The following is an 18,187-nucleotide window of genomic DNA, read 5'->3' on the forward strand; positions in this document are numbered from 1 at the left end:
CTCCCCACATCCCCCTCCCCCTCCCCCGAAACCATATTCTTAAATTAAACTTTAGCTGATATATGTATGAAAATAAATTGCGTTGTCTTGAAAAATGTGGTGTGTTTATTGTATTTTCCTTATTTCAAATATTGCCTTATTTTGCGAGCTTCCAAAAACGTCTGTTACAACGTTTTCTTGACTTTAAACCGCTGAAAACAAATCAGCTGAAATACTATGGAAACTTCTATTTATTACGAGTTGCCTCCCGTTGAACAACCAGCTTAGTAAATGTTTAGTAATGCTGTAGGCAAACGTTCTTGTTTTAGTATAAGCTAATACTTACAACTCGTGTGTCTTATATTTGCCATATTCGAGAAATATATTTGGTATTACTGAAAACACTGTTAGATATCCACTATATATCCTATATACCAGCTTTTTATTTACTCTGTTTCTAACATCAACCAGCTCTTGTAAGTAAGTATTGATGCGGACGGTGTCGTATTGTGTGTTAAAATCAGACCACTATTTCCAGAGATTTTGATAGTTTGATCACCATATGTAACTCTGTCAGCCAGGACAGTGTAACACCTATCATTTTTTTACTCCTGCTGGGTTGTTTGAAGATTTAAAACGATTTTACTAATCTAGTGTTCAGAGTCGGTTGGTCAAGTTAAAAACAAGAGAATACCGAAGTGTCCACAATTCGAACCAAAAATCGATAAAATTAGGGCAAAATATGAACAAAAAAAAAAGATTTACATGAATACCGTAGATAAAGTACAAGGAGAAAAGGACCAGGTGTTACAGAAAGGTAAGCGTCTTCTGATTTAAATGGAGACATAGCCAGGTATACGGAATACACCTCCCCTATAGATAGACAGGTATTAATGAACTTGTAAGTCACTCTTTTCCAAGCTTTCGGGCTTAGCCCTTCTTCAGGGATTAAATGTCACTGGACCTCTATGTCACATCCATCTTGACAAACATGTTGAATAACTATGACGTTGATGTTGATGACGTCATAACATTGTTACCATGACGTCAACACAACACAATGAATTCATCAAACCATGACCTCACAAATTGTGACGTTATCATCATCACTTGGTATTGATACCATTGGGGAAAGCAGTGTTGAGTTTGTTAATCCAAAATCCCTCAATAACAAGCCTTGCTACTTTGGATTCCTCCTTAACCCTTTTCAGTACGCACACCCGCAAGTCCGATATAGAATGACCTCTTCCAAGAAATTGATGTGCCACCGGTTTGTCTCTATTCAGCCGAGTGTCTGCCACATGTTCCTTTATCCTTTCCTTAAGTGTAAGCTCCGTCTCTCCCACATATACATCTCAAACATGATAAACAATATACAACATTTCGGGTTTTGCAGGACTGCCCATCTAGTGGCATATATGTAGACCGGTAAGATGTATCAGTAGTTGTTTCTATAAGTCTATCACACACATCACAGTCGGACGTACACTTATTCTTTGTTATCCGGAAACAGCGCTTCAACTTTACATGCACCAATATGTCTGCTATGTTTTTGTCTCTCATGTAGCTGACAACTGGTAAGTCCTTGAAGACAGCTTTCATTCTTTCTGACTTGTGCAGTAATCTCATATGTCTCCGTAGAATTTCATTGACGTCTGGCAGCTGCTTAGAATACGTGACTACTAGTGGGACCCTCTGTATCTTACCCTTATTGCAGTTCCGGTATCGAAGGAGGTCCTCTCTATTCATCTTGTCCACCTTTTGAAATTGGCTCTCAATAACCTTTCCCGAATATCCTCTTTTCCTTAACACCGACTTAAGATTTGTTCTGTTTTTAATGTAGTCGTCTTCTTGTTGACAGATTCGCTTTAATCGAATACCCAGCTCATATGGTATCGATCTCTTCATCCGTGATGGATGGGCAGAATTATAGAGAAGATATAGTTGTTTGTCAGTCGGTTTCCTGTACAGATCTGTTACAAGCATCCCGTCCTCTACTCTTACACTGGTGTCCAGGAACTCTATCTCTCGCTCACTGTATCGCAGGTCGATCTTGATGCTCCTGTTGTTTGTTGTTTGCAAAATTAGCGAACTCTTCCAGCTTGTCAACATCTTGTGGATATCTAACAGTGTCTACAGTAATACCAAATATATATCTCGAATATGGCAAATATTAGCCACACGAGTTGTAACTATTAGCTTATACTAAAACAAGAACGTTTGCCTACAACATTACTAAACATTTACAAAGCTGGTTGTTCAACGGGAGGCAACTCGTAATAAATAGAAGTTTCCATAGTATTTCAGCTGATTCTTTTGCATTTAACGTCGCCATATCAATCTCGTTGTGCAATTTGGCGAAATGTCTCTATGAATTTTGACAACTAATTCAGTGGATAATTACAGGTAGATAATTACACTTCTAACGTCAGGCTAAGGAGAACAATACACATTCTTACTACTGCATAAAAAGAAGCTGTCGCCAAGGTGACCTAATCACCCTTTATATTTTATTTTGGGTGTTGAAATATGCGGCAAAGACAATTATATTGACAATAATGTGTATATTTGTCAGCACTCAATGTGACGTAACTGAAACAGAATGAAGCTATACACAAGCAGAGGTAACAGGGGGGCAGCACACAAATAAAACAATTCAATGTAATTAGTAGTACATAGTAATGTCTGTACTTAAAACTGTATCTAGTCATCCATGTTAATGTAGTCCACAGTAGATGAGCAATTAAAAGTAATACATGACAAAGTGTCAGCTGTTACAATAGTGTATGTCCACATTACAATCACATCCTGTCAGCTGATCATTTCGACAGATCGTCGGCATACACTCTTCATCTTGATAAACTATACATCTGGATAAACACGACATCCGAATACACACGACATTTTGATACACCAAACATTTGGATACACCCGAAATCCGGATACACCCAACATCTGGATACAACCGACATCCGGATAAAACCGACATCCTGATAAAACCGAGATCCGGATACATCCGACATCTGGATAAACCCAAAATCTTGATAAACCCAACATCCGGATACATCCTATATCTGGATGCACCCGACATTTTGATACATCTGACATCCGGATATACACGTCGTCTGGCTATACACGACATCCGGAATACACCCAACACCTGCATACAACAAACATTCGGATACACCCTACATCTGGATAAATCTCACATCTGGATACATCTCACATCTGGATACTTCTCACATCTGGATTCTCTCAAATCTGGATACATTTCACATCTGGATACATCTCACATCTGGATACATCTCACATCTGGATACACCTCACATCTGGATACTTCTCACATCTGGATTCACCTTACATCTGAATACTTCTCACATCTAGATACTTCTCACATCTGGATACTTCTCACATCTGGATACATCTTACATCTGGATACACCTTACATTTAGATACTTCTCATATCTGGATACTTCTAACATCTGGATACTTCTTACATTTGGATACACCCTACATGTGGACTCACCAAACATACAGATACACCTGACAACTAGATACATACCACATCCGGATACACCCAACATCCGGATAAATGAGTTTGATGTCTCCATAATCAAAATTGTAAAGTTTACTACAGTTGTGGGATCGCACAACGTTACACGATGTGCGGTGTGTGCACGATGTGTGAACGGTGTGTGAACGATGCGTGCACGAAGTGCGAACGATAAAAAATTGGACGATCATTGCTTGCGCACATTTGTGCGGACGATCGACGAACGTTGTGCGATGTTTCTATATTCAAGCTACATCTATAAGCTTATCTTTCTGTCTATGCTTTCTTAAATATAGAAATGATGTTTTCGGTTTGTCGACCTTATTCGACACATGTAAAATTACAACACAGTCTCGGCAACACAGGTAAACATAGCCACTTTGTACCTGGACAGTAGTTTTCCCCCGCCCGGGGCACTTACGTAACTCGCCAAAGTGTGAAAACCAGGTGAAGGGGAGCTATAAACCAAAACGAATGCAAATAACAAATATAAAACGTCAAGCCGTGTTTTCATAACGGTCATACGTTATCACGTGTCAGGAAAAGGCCAGGTAAAACTCAAATTGTTATTTACCTGTTCTGTTACGAGGAACCAAACCCATTCTTGACAGTCTAACGGTCACTGTATACTGTGTTACACGCATTGAAAAATTGTACATAATCTTAATTATTGTGATGAGCAATTACAGTAATATATACAGTGTACATAATTGCAAACGAGCCTTCCTTATTTCTTTCATTCCGTAATATTGATCAACAAGTTGTACCAAATCGCACAGTTGTGCGGAGAGAAGCGCACAACGGGGCGAACGATTGTTAAATCGCACGTACAGTTGTGCGCACCATGTGTGGACGATGTGCGGAGGTGTGTGAACGATGTATGCACGATGTGCGCACGGTATTTTTGGTGCGTTGTGCGGTCACACAACTGTACCGTGGATTCCCGTTTGATTAATGTGGTCATATTTATTTTATGAGCCTGGAGGACGGTGGCGTATTGTGTATTACAATCAGACCATGTTTTGCACTGCTTCCAGAGATTCTGATCTTTTGATCACCATATGCAACTCTGTGGAGCCAAGACATTGTAGCAACTATCTCAGCATAGTGTATTTTAATTTTACTGGGTTGTTTGGCGATTTTAATCAGTTTTGCTAATCTAGTCTTCAGAGACGGTTTGTCAAGCTAAAAAACCGAGGGGATACCGAAGTGTCATTAAAACCACTATTCGAGCTCAAACACGATAAAGTTTAAAGATTGTATGTTTACATAGATATCATAGACAAAGCACATGGATAATAAGACCAGGTGTTCGGGAATGGTAAGCGTCGTCTGTTTCAACGGTGACACCAACATGTAAATCCAAGCAATTGCACGTCCTCACAATGAGAACTCCTCCTGAAATGACAAAACCACAAGGCACTCCACTTTAGTGAGCATAGTAAAAAAACGTCGATCTTCATAACACACATAGCAAAATAAGTCATTTATTGAGATCAAACACTTAATATCATTTTGCACCATTATTTACTGAATATCATGAGATGTAGCCTCTTGATTATTCAGAAAACAAAATGCTAAAAGATTTCTCGTTTGAAAAAAATGATTGTCCTTCATCACAGTATGCTACTATCCCATCGTATTACCCTTTATTTCGTTCATATAAAAATCATTCGTTTGATTTAACACATTTGAACCCTGTGGCCCTGAATATAGGTGAAAGTTATTAATTAGAACTAAGTTTATGGTCTTCCATCAAAGCATGTTATTGGCCAAATTGCATAACCTTTGACGTTTTGCTTATTCTGAAAAAACCCACTGTACAAACACTTTAATAGTTTTGACCCTTTTGACCTTTGAAGAGGTTCAATGCCACTCATTTAAACAAACTTTGTCAGCATGCTACTGTCCAATCATTACAATTCGAATCCTCCTTTAAGATTTGTATTTAATCAACTCGATAGCTCTTCATACTAACCTGCTTCTTACCACGTATCACCACCCTATGTATCTTAGGTTATATTGGAAAGTTCATTTAAACGTTTAAACACATTTGTCCATTGTGACCTTAAAGTAGCGCAAAGTCATTTTACAGTTGTGTGATTTCACAATGCTGCAAGATTATCTTGCGCACAACATGCATTCATCGTGCCCAAAGCGGTGGCACATACATAGTGTGCACAACTGGCTGAATTTACAATCGATCGCCCTGTTGTTCGATAGAAAGCGCACATATGTGTGATAAGGAATCTAAATTCTAAATTTTCAATGCATGTTACAATGCAAATATCTAAATCTGGTAATTATGTGGCCGTAGTGTCCGGTACAGTACTAGTACACGTATATGTGATTTAACAGTTATCAAAACACAATTGATCTTACCTGAGTTAATTTAAATGTGTCTGTTACACTTGGTTCACAAGTTGATTAGAGATACAAAAGTCTACCCATTGACTTGTAAATAACAGGTAACTGATAACAGGTAAGATTGCTGTTTAACACTACATCAGCGTGTGCAGTACGTCGTACATATATAGGACCGTTTATCTACACACTTATCGATTTCGGAAAAATGTTGGCCTGTTATATGTCCATTGCGGTTAGATAAACAAATAACCACGTAAATATGGCAAAAATATGCAGCATGCATAAATAAGGAAAGATATAAGTATAAATTCGAAATTTATCCATAGACCATTCCGTAACGCATATCAACCACGATACCTATCGTACAACCGTGCGAACGCTATCCTCATAAAATTTGTCGTTTGTTTTCTCCAAGATTTGGTTTCTTAAAATTCTTAAAATTAATGTTCTTGATGGTGAAAGTAACCACGTTTTTCTTGTTTGTTAAGATGTCCTGATAGTTGAGTAGAAATAATTCCAGTTTAGAATTCCTTTGATATGGAAGTAAATGATCAGAGTTATATATGCAATTTGTGTATTCGCTGCCCATCCGTCCTGACAAGAACTGAATTTGATCTGAATTTTCAACACAACACTTTAGATAACAATGTTTCAGATCTGTTCAAATAGTCTGGCTGGGCCTCTGAGGGTTCAAAAAGAGGCCGAACATTTTGGTGTTTTCAGAAAAGTTGACATTTAGAAAAAGTCTTCTTTTCTAATAAGCAATGGGATTAAGACCTTATTGTTGGCAATTTGTAAAATGTTAAGTTTGTTGACAATTCTGAGAACTTAAGGATCCTTGTGCCACTGTAGGCAAAACACAAGAGCATGTCATTGTAATTATTGGGATTTATTAATATTTCCGCTGCAATTTCTTTTATAAGTATTACTAGAAGAAATTTCGTTCGAAGGATTATGATCGCAAATTGATCAGCGTCGTTTTCAATCTTTTCCTTCCGCCTCGGATAACATAAGACCACGTCAGAAGCAAACATTTCGATAACATTTTTCAGAAATTGTTGATGCACTAATGACACAAACACTTCAATATCGAAAATATAAGGGAATCCCTATATTTGGATCATTAGTAACTATAAAATTTGGAATGGAAATATTGGGATTGAACGGCATTTTCAATATTCATGGCGGTATGAACAAAAATCGATTACACACAAATTCAATAAATCCTGCTAGGCGTGATCATTCAATATTTATATACCGTAGTCCCCCTCTGTAATTTGTTAATAACTGCAGCGTAGTTGAGCTAGGCAATTTCTTGTCCAAGTAGACAAGTTTATTAGAGCGACAGTAAAATGAAATAGGATATGCATGAATGGAATCCCGGTCTTGCCGTGTTTTACAGCAAGGACACTATCAATGTTTCTTTTTAGGCATTTAAGGTACTATCAACAGCTAAAATAATTTAAGGACGCAATTGTCTTATTTTGAAAGCTATATTTATGTCGAAAAAAGTTGCCTATGAAATGTGACAGATTTTTGACCAGTGGTACGGGGAACCCTAAACAAACCCCTCTCCCAAACATTGATCAGACTTAGATATCGAGAAAATGTACATAAGACACACATAACACACAACAGGGAAGTTTGACTAAATCTTGAATTCAAATCAATAAATGGCCTGATACCATATGAAACCTTACCTCTCTGACCTTGTAGATAAAACCACATATTTTCCCGCTGAGTAGAACACTACAGGATCTAGCGTTGGATCAGAAACGACAATTTCTGTGATCGACAACTTTTAGCGATCAGGAAGTATATCTACCCAGATATTCATTTATGATTGACAGACAAAAATTGTGCTACGTGGTGACAAACATAATCTGCTATGAGGAATGTGTGGATCTCATGTATTACTGTTCACTGTGTTGTGGACAACCTGACATTAAACACAAGGTGAGTGACTACATGTGATTAGTTCTGTGACATTTTCAAATATATTTTACACTATGATTACCAACACAGGAAATGCGGAACTAATGCTGCTTACAACAGGATTAAGTGAACAATACAGAATTTTTTCCCGACTGTGGAAATGATTTTGTGATTGAATAGACAACAGACATTCTAATATTCAAAGAGATAACAGATTCAAAATGGCTACGTCCGAATCCAAAGGACAGATTCCTTTCCGTTCCACAGGTCAAACTACATGTATTCATCACAAGGGCAGACAACTTGACCTTTACTGCGAAAAATGCCAAGAACCAGCTTGTACCAAATGCCTGTCTACTGTACATAGGAGTCATACAGTTTGCGACCTTAGTGAAATTACTCCCCAAAAGAAAGAAGACATTCAAAAATTCGTAGACAACACTGAGAATGTTGACCTTGTACAAATTAACCAACTCATCATCTCTACTGACACGCAACTAAAGGACAATGTCAGTCATTTTGAAAAGCTTTCACACCAGTTGAGGATACAAACAAATAAAATAAAAGAAGATCTTGACCAGTTAACAGATCGGAGCCTGTCTCTCTTTCAACAAATGGAGCAGGATAACAACAAGTTACTACAAACCTACAAACAGGACCTCGAAATATACAGCACTCGGCTAAAACAACAAGTGCAAGAATGTAAGATAGCCCTTCAGCGTGGCTCTGACATACAAATCTACGACACAGAATGCGAAATGCAATCTTCAGTCACTCACCCTGTAAAACCTGATCTGAGTAAAGCTAGCTTTACTCCAAACAAAAATCCTCAAGGTTACATGGAGCAAGCTTTGGGAGAGGTAAACACCTCATATGAAGGTCAGGGTCAAGCCTTGCTAGATCATGATCTGGCGGTTCGATCAGCTGATATACAATGCTTATCCCCTACACAAGAGACGACAGAAAGCAACGGAAGGACATCCTCTACTAAAGAGCAGACAGAACGAAAGATTAAGATATCACCTACGCAACGAAAGTCCACAAGAAAAAAGGACGTGACCAGTCTGTCGCCTCAGACAAAGGTGTTGGGGGAGTGGACGCCTTCATGTTGTATATCGTCTGTATGTCCCACCACTGACGGGCAGGTATGGATTAGTGATGGTATCACCTTAACTCTATCGAAAATGAAAGGCGAAGTAATACAGGAGGTTCAACACAATGCTGCGATCAGAGACATAAGTCTGTCACCAACAACCACCACACTGTGGGTCTGTGACTGCAAAAACAAGATCACAGAGCTCGTGTCAGGACGACTAGTACACAGATTCAGTACCAGGGAGTTATCACAGTGTATCTGTATTACAGCTAGTAACCATGTAATTGTGGGGATGGCCAAGCACATCTCAAAATTCTCAACAAAAGGTGTATTGGTGCATAATTCATTAGCTGAAGGGGCTGGAATGCCATTAGTATGTACACCACACAGTATATCAGAGTGTCCTCTCACCAACAATGTCGCAGTGACTTACCGGGATAGTATACATGATGTTGGTGAAGGGAAATCATATGTTGTTGTCATGGACACATATTTCAAGAAACTTTTTGTATATGATGGTGAAGTCCCACATACACGTCAACCAACATCACAGTCAGGATGTGCACCATTTAACCCCCGGGGTGTGGTGTATGATAGTGTGGGTAACCTAGTCATAGGGGACTGTAACAACAACCGTATCCTACTCATATGTGGGCGTGGTGAGTTCATCAGGATCATACACACAGATGACTACTGGACACAGGCTGTTGGTGTAGACAGGGAGGATGTCCTATGGGCTGTGTTTGGGCTTAACAATGTCAAACTACTACAGTACAACAGTGCGCTGGACAAAAAACGATGCATTATCTTGTAACAATGCCACGGGAACTGCATGTGAGGATAATACAAAGCTGACTCGAACTGCAACCCCGGATATATATCATGGACCTGCAGAGTGATGCATTTTAACAGACATTATTTATCGAATTTGTTGGAAATTGTTAATGTTTAAAACATTATACCAGATATTGGAAATTCAAACCATAAACAAAAATACTCAACATTAGACATTGTCTGACTTTTCCCCCCGAGACCATGTTCTCAATATTCACAGGTAAATGTCTATGTTAGCTAAAATATATATGAAAATAAATTGTGCTGTCTTGAAAAATGTGGCGTGTTAATTGTGTTTTTGATTTTGAATATGGGTGTGTCAAAGACGTTATTTTAACAAGCTTAAAACCCTTTTATCTTTGTATGTAGTATGCTATATTTTCTTACCCCAAGTTTCATGCTTCCTTGGAAGAAGTTGTTGAAATGTTTAAAAAAAAGTCTGTGATAAACACTGTAGATTATTATTTGCGTGTGTGTCGGATTGTAGCTTCTCTACGTTATGTACCTTGGACTGCCTCGGGTGAGGAACAACCTCTCATGTACATCTACAGTGTCCAATATGTGTTCTAAATGTGTCGATTTAGTTTTCTATCGTTCTCACCGTGCATACATCGTTCGCACACATTGTGCACACGAACATCGAGTAAGATTATGTAAGCACATACTTGTCTATTTAAATGGAGTTGTTACTTATTTGAATGATAAAGAAATACCATGATTCCGTAGGCACGGGTTCTAGACCCCAAAGATCCCTATACTCGATATTTTTAAAAAAAAGAGATTTCGTTAAAAATCTATGTTAATAATCCTGGACTAGGGTGAGTGACTCTTTAAATTTGTACCTGCAATCTTTCAAACGTTGGGCACCAGCATGGTTGCCTGACTCCCTGGGATACCATTCTCGATAATTGTATGAAAATGAGATGTCATTCAAATTATATGTTAACGGTCCTGGCTTAGGCTGAATGCCTATATCAATTTTAATTAAACTCGATGTGAATGATCTTTGTTTTACCCCCTGTACGTGCAATGCTTTTAAATCATGGGCACCGGCACGGTTTTTAGACCCCTTGGGATCCTATACTCGACAATTGTCGAAGATGAGATTTCGTTCAAATTCTATTTTCATGGTCCTGGTTCAGGGTGATGCCTATCTCAATCTTAATTAATATATGTGTGAATATTATCACTGGCACCCCCTGTGCGTTCAACCTTTCAAAGTTGGGCACTCTTAAACTTTACCTTGCCCAAGAAATCAGACGTCAGAGTCTGTAAACATTTTGTTATTTGGTTTAACGTTTTGGTGGCATATCCTTCAAAATCAAGTCAGCAATGGCCCCATATACCTGACCGTACACCCACCACCATATTCCTTTCCTCGAATTCCACGAGTACGCTCTCCAAACTTCCTTGTATCCCCGGAATATGTCATGATAAAATCACAGACTCGATATGTACGCACAATCGTGAAGATTATACAAGAACGCTACATATATCTAGATTGATCCTTGAATGTACCGCGCGGCTGTGAAACGGTAAAATCAGCTAAGCGTTCGGTCAACCAAATAGCTAGCGTACTCTGCGCTTTTGATTTCGTCATGATATGTTCCAGGGTGAGCGTAGCCCTGGAATTTCGAGGATTCCTACTCTCATATTGGTATTTTTTAGTAACAGTGACCCTGACGTTGATCGTATAGTCATAGAAACGTTCTTAATCCTTTTGCACATCTACTAGTCACAGTGTATAACCAACCATGTAAAATATAAAAAATGAGTCTCTTGGATTCTGAGATAATTTCTGAAAATGCAAATAATGACGGACAGCTAGACAGAGGACAGACAGACGATAGGACAGACGGACATCGTAAAATTGTAGGGCATCAGCATCTCGAATGCGGAGGCCTATTTAAGTTGAAACACACGAATCCAATTGTTATAGAGCTACCATTAATCAGTACAATTTTAAAAGTCTTTCATAGATTATAACAAAACATTTACCTAATATTTACGGTTGTACATTGATCGGGTTTAACCAATATGCTAGTCCTATACTCAGAATTACGGAGATACACTAGTTCAGAGACAAACTCGTAAAATATTAAACTTTTATACCAAATATATAACGACTATCTTGATTAAGATTCGTCAGTTTTGAAATATGTGATATCAAATTTTTACTTTTTACACAAACAATGTACGTAATAAAACAGACCGACTGGTCCCTTTATCAAGCTATGACTGAGTGAGCGATTTGCATTTTTACCTGTTAAATGATGTGACGAAATTGTATATTTTGTATGTCACTGTTGTATGTCATTTTTTACATAACGACAAGTTTTAACTGAACCTAGTGCAAAACAGACGTCAGAGTTTCTCGACCAACCAAAATTCAATTTTATCCGACTTGTTCGCCTTACGTAAAGGCGGATTTATAACATACAAATGTTTCAAATATACAGTTGTAAAGAATACACCAATAAAATAAGATATTGTTTAGATTGAAGTACAACTTATTCCAGAAAGGAACAAATTTAAATCTATTACAATTTATGCATAATATTGGATTTAGATACGTACGGATTCTGATATTTAAACCGAACATAGCAAAGTGGAAATGGGTCCTGTACATTGTCCCAGTTTGATAAAGGACAACATCACGTATTAGGGGAGATATATTACATAGCGTAAACTGATCTATAGATATCCATGAACCTTTATATCTAATCCTGTATATATAATCACTTATGTTCTAATTCGTCCTCTAAAAAGAACAGACATTATGTATAATTGTCAGGAGCTGAACGCAAAATGCAACGAAAATGTCATACTGACTGTTGGAATAAGTCCTTATCAACTACGTTGTGGGGATATTTATACGATCAATGACCGAGAAATACAGGACTGTTATTAAACTCTTCAAATACTTATCGAAAAATGCACTTCATGACATGTGTCCTGTACATTGACCCAGTTTGATAAAGAACAACATCACGCATTAGGGGAGATATATTACATAGCGTAAACTGATCTATAGATATCCATGAACCTTTATATCTGATCCTGTATATATAATCACTTATGTTCTAGTTCACTCCTCTCAAAAGAACATACATTGATTATGATATAAATTAAAACTCACTACTGAAAATTATTCCTCCTACCTGTACGAGAACGAACATTGTGAAATCATTATTAAAATATTTACTAAAACAGAACGAAAAAGACGGTCCAGGGGCGTAGCTAACCCTTGTTATGAGAAGATTCATTTTGGAGCTGGTCCACGGGAGGGAAGGAGAATGGAAAAATAATATATGTCTTAGGGTCATTTTCCAGAGAGGAAATCGCAGGAATTAATTGCAAAATTTAGACATTCCATCATCAATCATGTTTTTAATTGTTTTATATCAGGATGCATAATTATCAAAGACACATTCAGTAAGCCACAAGCACACATACGCTGTTTTTTAGTTTGGTTTAAATATTTTGTAATCAAAAATTAGTTGTACAGGCTGCTAAGCGCCTAGACAAAGACACACGTTTTCTTTGCAAAAGGGGTGAGTGACTAGGTGGTGAAGTCCGTATCGTTTAACGGCTAGGCAACGCAATTATATTAATGTTTGTACAAAAACAAATCGAAATTACAGACACTACCTCCGAGTCTCGAATTTCACATTCCTCTCGTTCTTTACATCGATCTAGCTTTGATCTGTTGAAGAATGTCCATTGTGTGCTCATTTAAAAGTATTGTTTTCATTTACAGAATGACAAAGACACAGAAACATACATACTTTCCAAAAGGTGGCGGATTGGTGGTAAAATTCGTATCGAATTACGGCTCGGCAGACAATGACACCTGTATGTGTTATCACTGTCATAAGTCAACTATGGCACTCTAATGTGGACTTGCTCAAACACTCTTTTGCGAACTAATCATCAACCTATCTAAATTTCAGGTCAGGTATACCGAAACACAACCTACCACACAACGCAAAATGTCATCCTTTTTATCTTGTAACTACATGATCTACAAATATTAGCAGACAGAAAGTCTATCTTCACAGATATGAATTAAAAAATTTACAGAACGTTTGTTCTTTTGGTTATGATTCAAATACACTCTTTTGATGGAGGTGAGTATCTGAGGCATCAGTTTGCTGTATTGAGACAAAATAAACTGAATACAATTGTAGTGACTTTATCTGCTTTGTTCTATGACATTTTAAAATATATTCGACCACATAATTACTTGTACATGTACCAACACAGGAGATGTGGAACCAATGCTGCCAACAAAAGGATATAGTTATTACACAGGATTTAGCGAACAATTCAGGTTTCCTTTACAAATGATAAAAAAATTCCTTTTGACTGTTTTATTCAATATAAGTACCGATTAAATAGAAAATACTCCTTCCAATCTTTTATAGTTTTATTAGTTGAAGACACAGACAAAGAAATTAAAACACGATGTTGACCAACTCACAGCCAAGACTAAATATCTTTATCAACAAATGGAAGGGGGAAAAACGAGCTTCAACAAACATTAAAACAGGAAAATGAAACGTTCAGTACTCAGCTAAAAAGACAAGTACAGGAATGCTAGATAGTCCTTCAGTGTGGCCCTGACAAACAAATCTACGACATAGATTGTGAGATTCATTTTCCTGCCATACGTGCTGTAGAACCTTCCCTGGGTACTGCTAAATATGTAAAATGTTCGTATAGAACATTTGCTTAACCTGAGATGAGTTTTGAAAATTGAAACTTACTTTTATCACCATTTCTTATAACCTGAGAGGCCCTGACAGACGATTTCAAAAAGGTTAAATCTCGATATTGTGTGGCAAATAACATCAAATTCAGATTTTTGTCCAAGAGATATGGTCCAATACTGGTCAAATTGCAAATATATAAATGATCAATGGGTTCTAAACCTAGGGGGGGGGGGGGGATTTAATCGTTTCTTTCACAGTGGCTTATATCTTTACATTACACTCCGCCTTTTTAAGACGTACCAGCATATCAGATTTGATATTCCAATGTATAATCATGTGGGGATATGTTCCAGACAACACCTCGGACGGACTGCATTACCATATACCCACCTCCCATTTGCGGTGGGGGTTATAATGAATATATGTCACTGTTCTTTGAAAAATAGCTGATTGCTATTTGACATGCATCATCATAGTGATGAAACTAGCTCAAATCCCTAACAATGAATTACCTACATTTGATACACTGGTATAGTCACTCCTCAAGACAAACCCACATATAGGCAACTGTTGGACAACTAGTATAAATGCCACGGAGCTAAACGCAAATGTCAAATGGTGGAAGGAAAGACAAACATTTACGAATGCTCAACTTCATTGTTGGAACATGAAAGTACGACCAATAGCCCTGTCCAGGAAATACAGGAGTGTACCCAAACTTGTCATAAACTTTACGAAAAGCGCACTACATGACATATCTGTCCTGTATATTGTCCCAGTTTGATAAAGAACAACATCACACAGTAGTGACGTCATAACACGTAGTATACTGATGTATAAATATCCAGTACACGATGAACCCTTATCTCTGACCCTGTAGATAGCATCACACATACAAACATCAGTTGTCATATAAACTCAAATTCATTAATGCCAATCCATTTGCCTAGTAGTACATGTACGAGGACGCTCAAATTCATGTATGTATACACAAATAAATCGAAATTACGGACACTTCCTCCGAGTTCTGAACTTTACATTTCTCTCGGCCTTTACCTAGATTTAGCTTTAAACTATTGAAGAACGGCTATTGTGAGCTCATTTATAAGAGATTATGTAATTGCAGAATAAAAAAAGACACAAACGCATGTGTACTTCGTACAAGCGGCAGATGGGTGGTGAAGTCCGTATCGTTTAGGCAGACAATACCACTTGTATATGTCGTCACTGTCCTGAGTCCACGTATCGCACGTGAACTCTCACTGGACTTGCGCATAAACTCGTTAACAAAACCATGATAAACTTATCTACTGTTTGGCAAGGTATATAACTACATCATCTATCGGCTTATCGTTAAACGCCCATTTTCAGGTCGTATACTTAAGTGATCTAAAACAGCAGACAGAATGCAGACCTACTGAAGTGATTTTTTAGAATTGACATAAAACTCGTGCTTAACGTTGTTGCATAAATATACTGCTTTGATGGACCTTTGTATTGTTGTTCAATGTGTTGTGGACAATCTGACATTGAGAACAAGGTGAGTGACTACTTCATTGTCAAATATTTTTTCAATTCTACGACATAATCATCAACACAAGAAATATGGAACTAATGCTGCCAACAGCAGGAATAAATTAATACACAGGATTACGTGAACTGTCATTTGTATCCTTCCTGTGTGAAACTTTCAATAGTGGTTGTTTTCAAAAATTTCACAAAAGATAGGTTATACAACAAACTTTAGAATCTTCAACGCTTTTTCATCTTTCTATCAAAATGGCCACGTCCGAATTCAAAGGACAGATTCCTTTCCGTGCCACAGGTCAAACTACATGTATTCATCACAAGGACAGACAATTTGACATTTACTGCGAAAAATGCAAAGAACCAGCTTGTACGAAGTGCCTGTCTACTGTCCATAGGAGTCATACAGTGTGCGACCTTATTGAAATTACTTCTCAAAAGAAAGAAGACATTCAAAACTTCATAGACAAAACCGAAACTGTTGACCTTGAACAAATTAACCAACACATCACCTCTACTGACACACAAATAAAGGACAATGTCAGCATCTTTGAAAAACTTTCAATCGAGTTGCGGACACAAACAATTAAACTAAAAGGAGATCTTGACCAGTTAACAGCTCGGACTCTGTCTCTCTATCAGCAAATGGAGGAGGATAACGCCAAGCTACTTCAAACCTACAAACAGGACCTGGAAATGTACAGTACTCAGCTAAAACAACAAGTAAAGGAATGTAAGATAGCACTTCAGCGTGGCTCTGACATGCAAATCTACGACACAGTATGTGCTATTCAATATTCAGTCACTCTCCCCGTAAAACCTACCCTAGGTACTACTAGTTTCACTCCAAACCAAAATCCGCAGGGTGACCTGAAACAAGCTTTGGGAGAGGTAAACACCTCATATCAAGGTCGGGGTCAAGCCTCGCTAGATCATGACCTGTCAGTTGGATCAGCTGCTGTACAAGGCTCATCCCCTACACAAGAGAGGTCAGAACACATAAGAAAGACATACTCTACACAACAGCAGTCAGAACGAAAGGTTAGGATATCACCTACACAACATAAGTCCACAAGAAGAAAGGACGTGACCAGTCTGTTGCATCAGACCAATGTGTTAGGGGAGTGGACGCCTTCATGTATTATATCTTCTGTATGTCCCACCACTGAAGGACAGGTGTGGACTAGTGATGGTAGCATCTTAACTCTATTGAACAGGAAGGGCGAAGCAATACAGGAGGTTAAACACGATGATGTGATCAGAGACATAAGTCTGTCACCAACAACCACCACACTGTGGGTCTGTGACAGGAAAAACAACATCACTGAGCTCGTGTCGGGACGACTAGTATAACGATTCAGCACCAGAGAGTTACCACAGTGTATTTGTATAACAGCTAGTAACCATGTTATTGTAGGGATGGCCAAACAAATCTCAAAATTCATCACAAAAGGTACATTGGTATTTACTACATCGGCTGCAGGTACAGGGAAGTCTGTAATGTGTAGACCATACGGGGTCTCAGAGTGTCCTGTCACTCACAATGTCGCAGTGGCTGATGGGAGTAGTCTGCATGATGGTGGTGAAGGGAAACCACGTGTTGTTGTCATGGACGCAGATTTCAAAGAACTATTTGTATATGATGGTGAAGTCCCACATACATATCAGCCAACATCACAGTCAGGAAGTAAACGATTTACCCCCTGGGGTGTGGTGTATGACAGTGTGGGTAACTTAGTCATGGGGGACTGTAACAACAACAGTGTCCTACTCATCAGTGGTCATGGTGAGTTCCTCAGGGTCATACACACAGACAACAACATGCCAAGGGCTGTTGGTGTAGACAGGGAGGATGTCTTGTGGACAGTGTTTGAGGCTAACAATGTCAAACTAATACAGTACATCAGTGCGCTGGACAAACAACAATGCATTATCTTGTAACCATGACAACTGAAACTGCATGTTAGAATAATACAAAGATGACTTCAACCCCGGACATATATCATGGACCTACAGAGTGAATCAATCCAACAGACATTATATATCAAAATTATTGAAAATCGTTAAAATCTAATAACGAACTAAAAAAAATAAAAGGATAATGAAATAAAATAACCATCTCATCAAATCATAAACAAATAATATTTGGAATAACAAATAATGTTTGATAATAGTATTGAA

The 18,187-nt window shown here is 38.0% G+C and overlaps 3 protein-coding genes across 3 annotated transcripts; all 3 read left to right on the forward strand.

Annotated features, from left to right (window-relative positions):
* Positions 1-7,655: 7,655 nt before the first annotated feature.
* Positions 7,656-10,023, forward strand: LOC110459416. The gene has a single exon (XM_021511650.1). The coding sequence runs from the start codon at positions 8,056-8,058 to the stop codon at positions 9,742-9,744; it is 1,689 nt and encodes a 562-aa protein (XP_021367325.1). The 5' UTR covers positions 7,656-8,055; the 3' UTR covers positions 9,745-10,023.
* A 6,235-nt stretch (positions 10,024-16,258) lies between these two features.
* LOC110459388 lies at positions 16,259-17,359 on the forward strand. The gene has a single exon (XM_021511615.1). The coding sequence runs from the start codon at positions 16,259-16,261 to the stop codon at positions 17,357-17,359; it is 1,101 nt and encodes a 366-aa protein (XP_021367290.1).
* Positions 17,360-17,425: 66 nt separating this feature from the next.
* LOC110459389 lies at positions 17,426-17,947 on the forward strand. Its single transcript, XM_021511616.1, has one exon. The coding sequence runs from the start codon at positions 17,426-17,428 to the stop codon at positions 17,945-17,947; it is 522 nt and encodes a 173-aa protein (XP_021367291.1).
* The last annotated feature ends 240 nt before the right edge of the window (positions 17,948-18,187 follow it).

Source organism: Mizuhopecten yessoensis, unplaced genomic scaffold (genome assembly GCF_002113885.1).
Source record: "Mizuhopecten yessoensis strain PY_sf001 unplaced genomic scaffold, ASM211388v2 scaffold10059, whole genome shotgun sequence".
In the NCBI taxonomy this organism is placed as follows: Eukaryota; Metazoa; Mollusca; class Bivalvia; order Pectinida; family Pectinidae; genus Mizuhopecten; species Mizuhopecten yessoensis.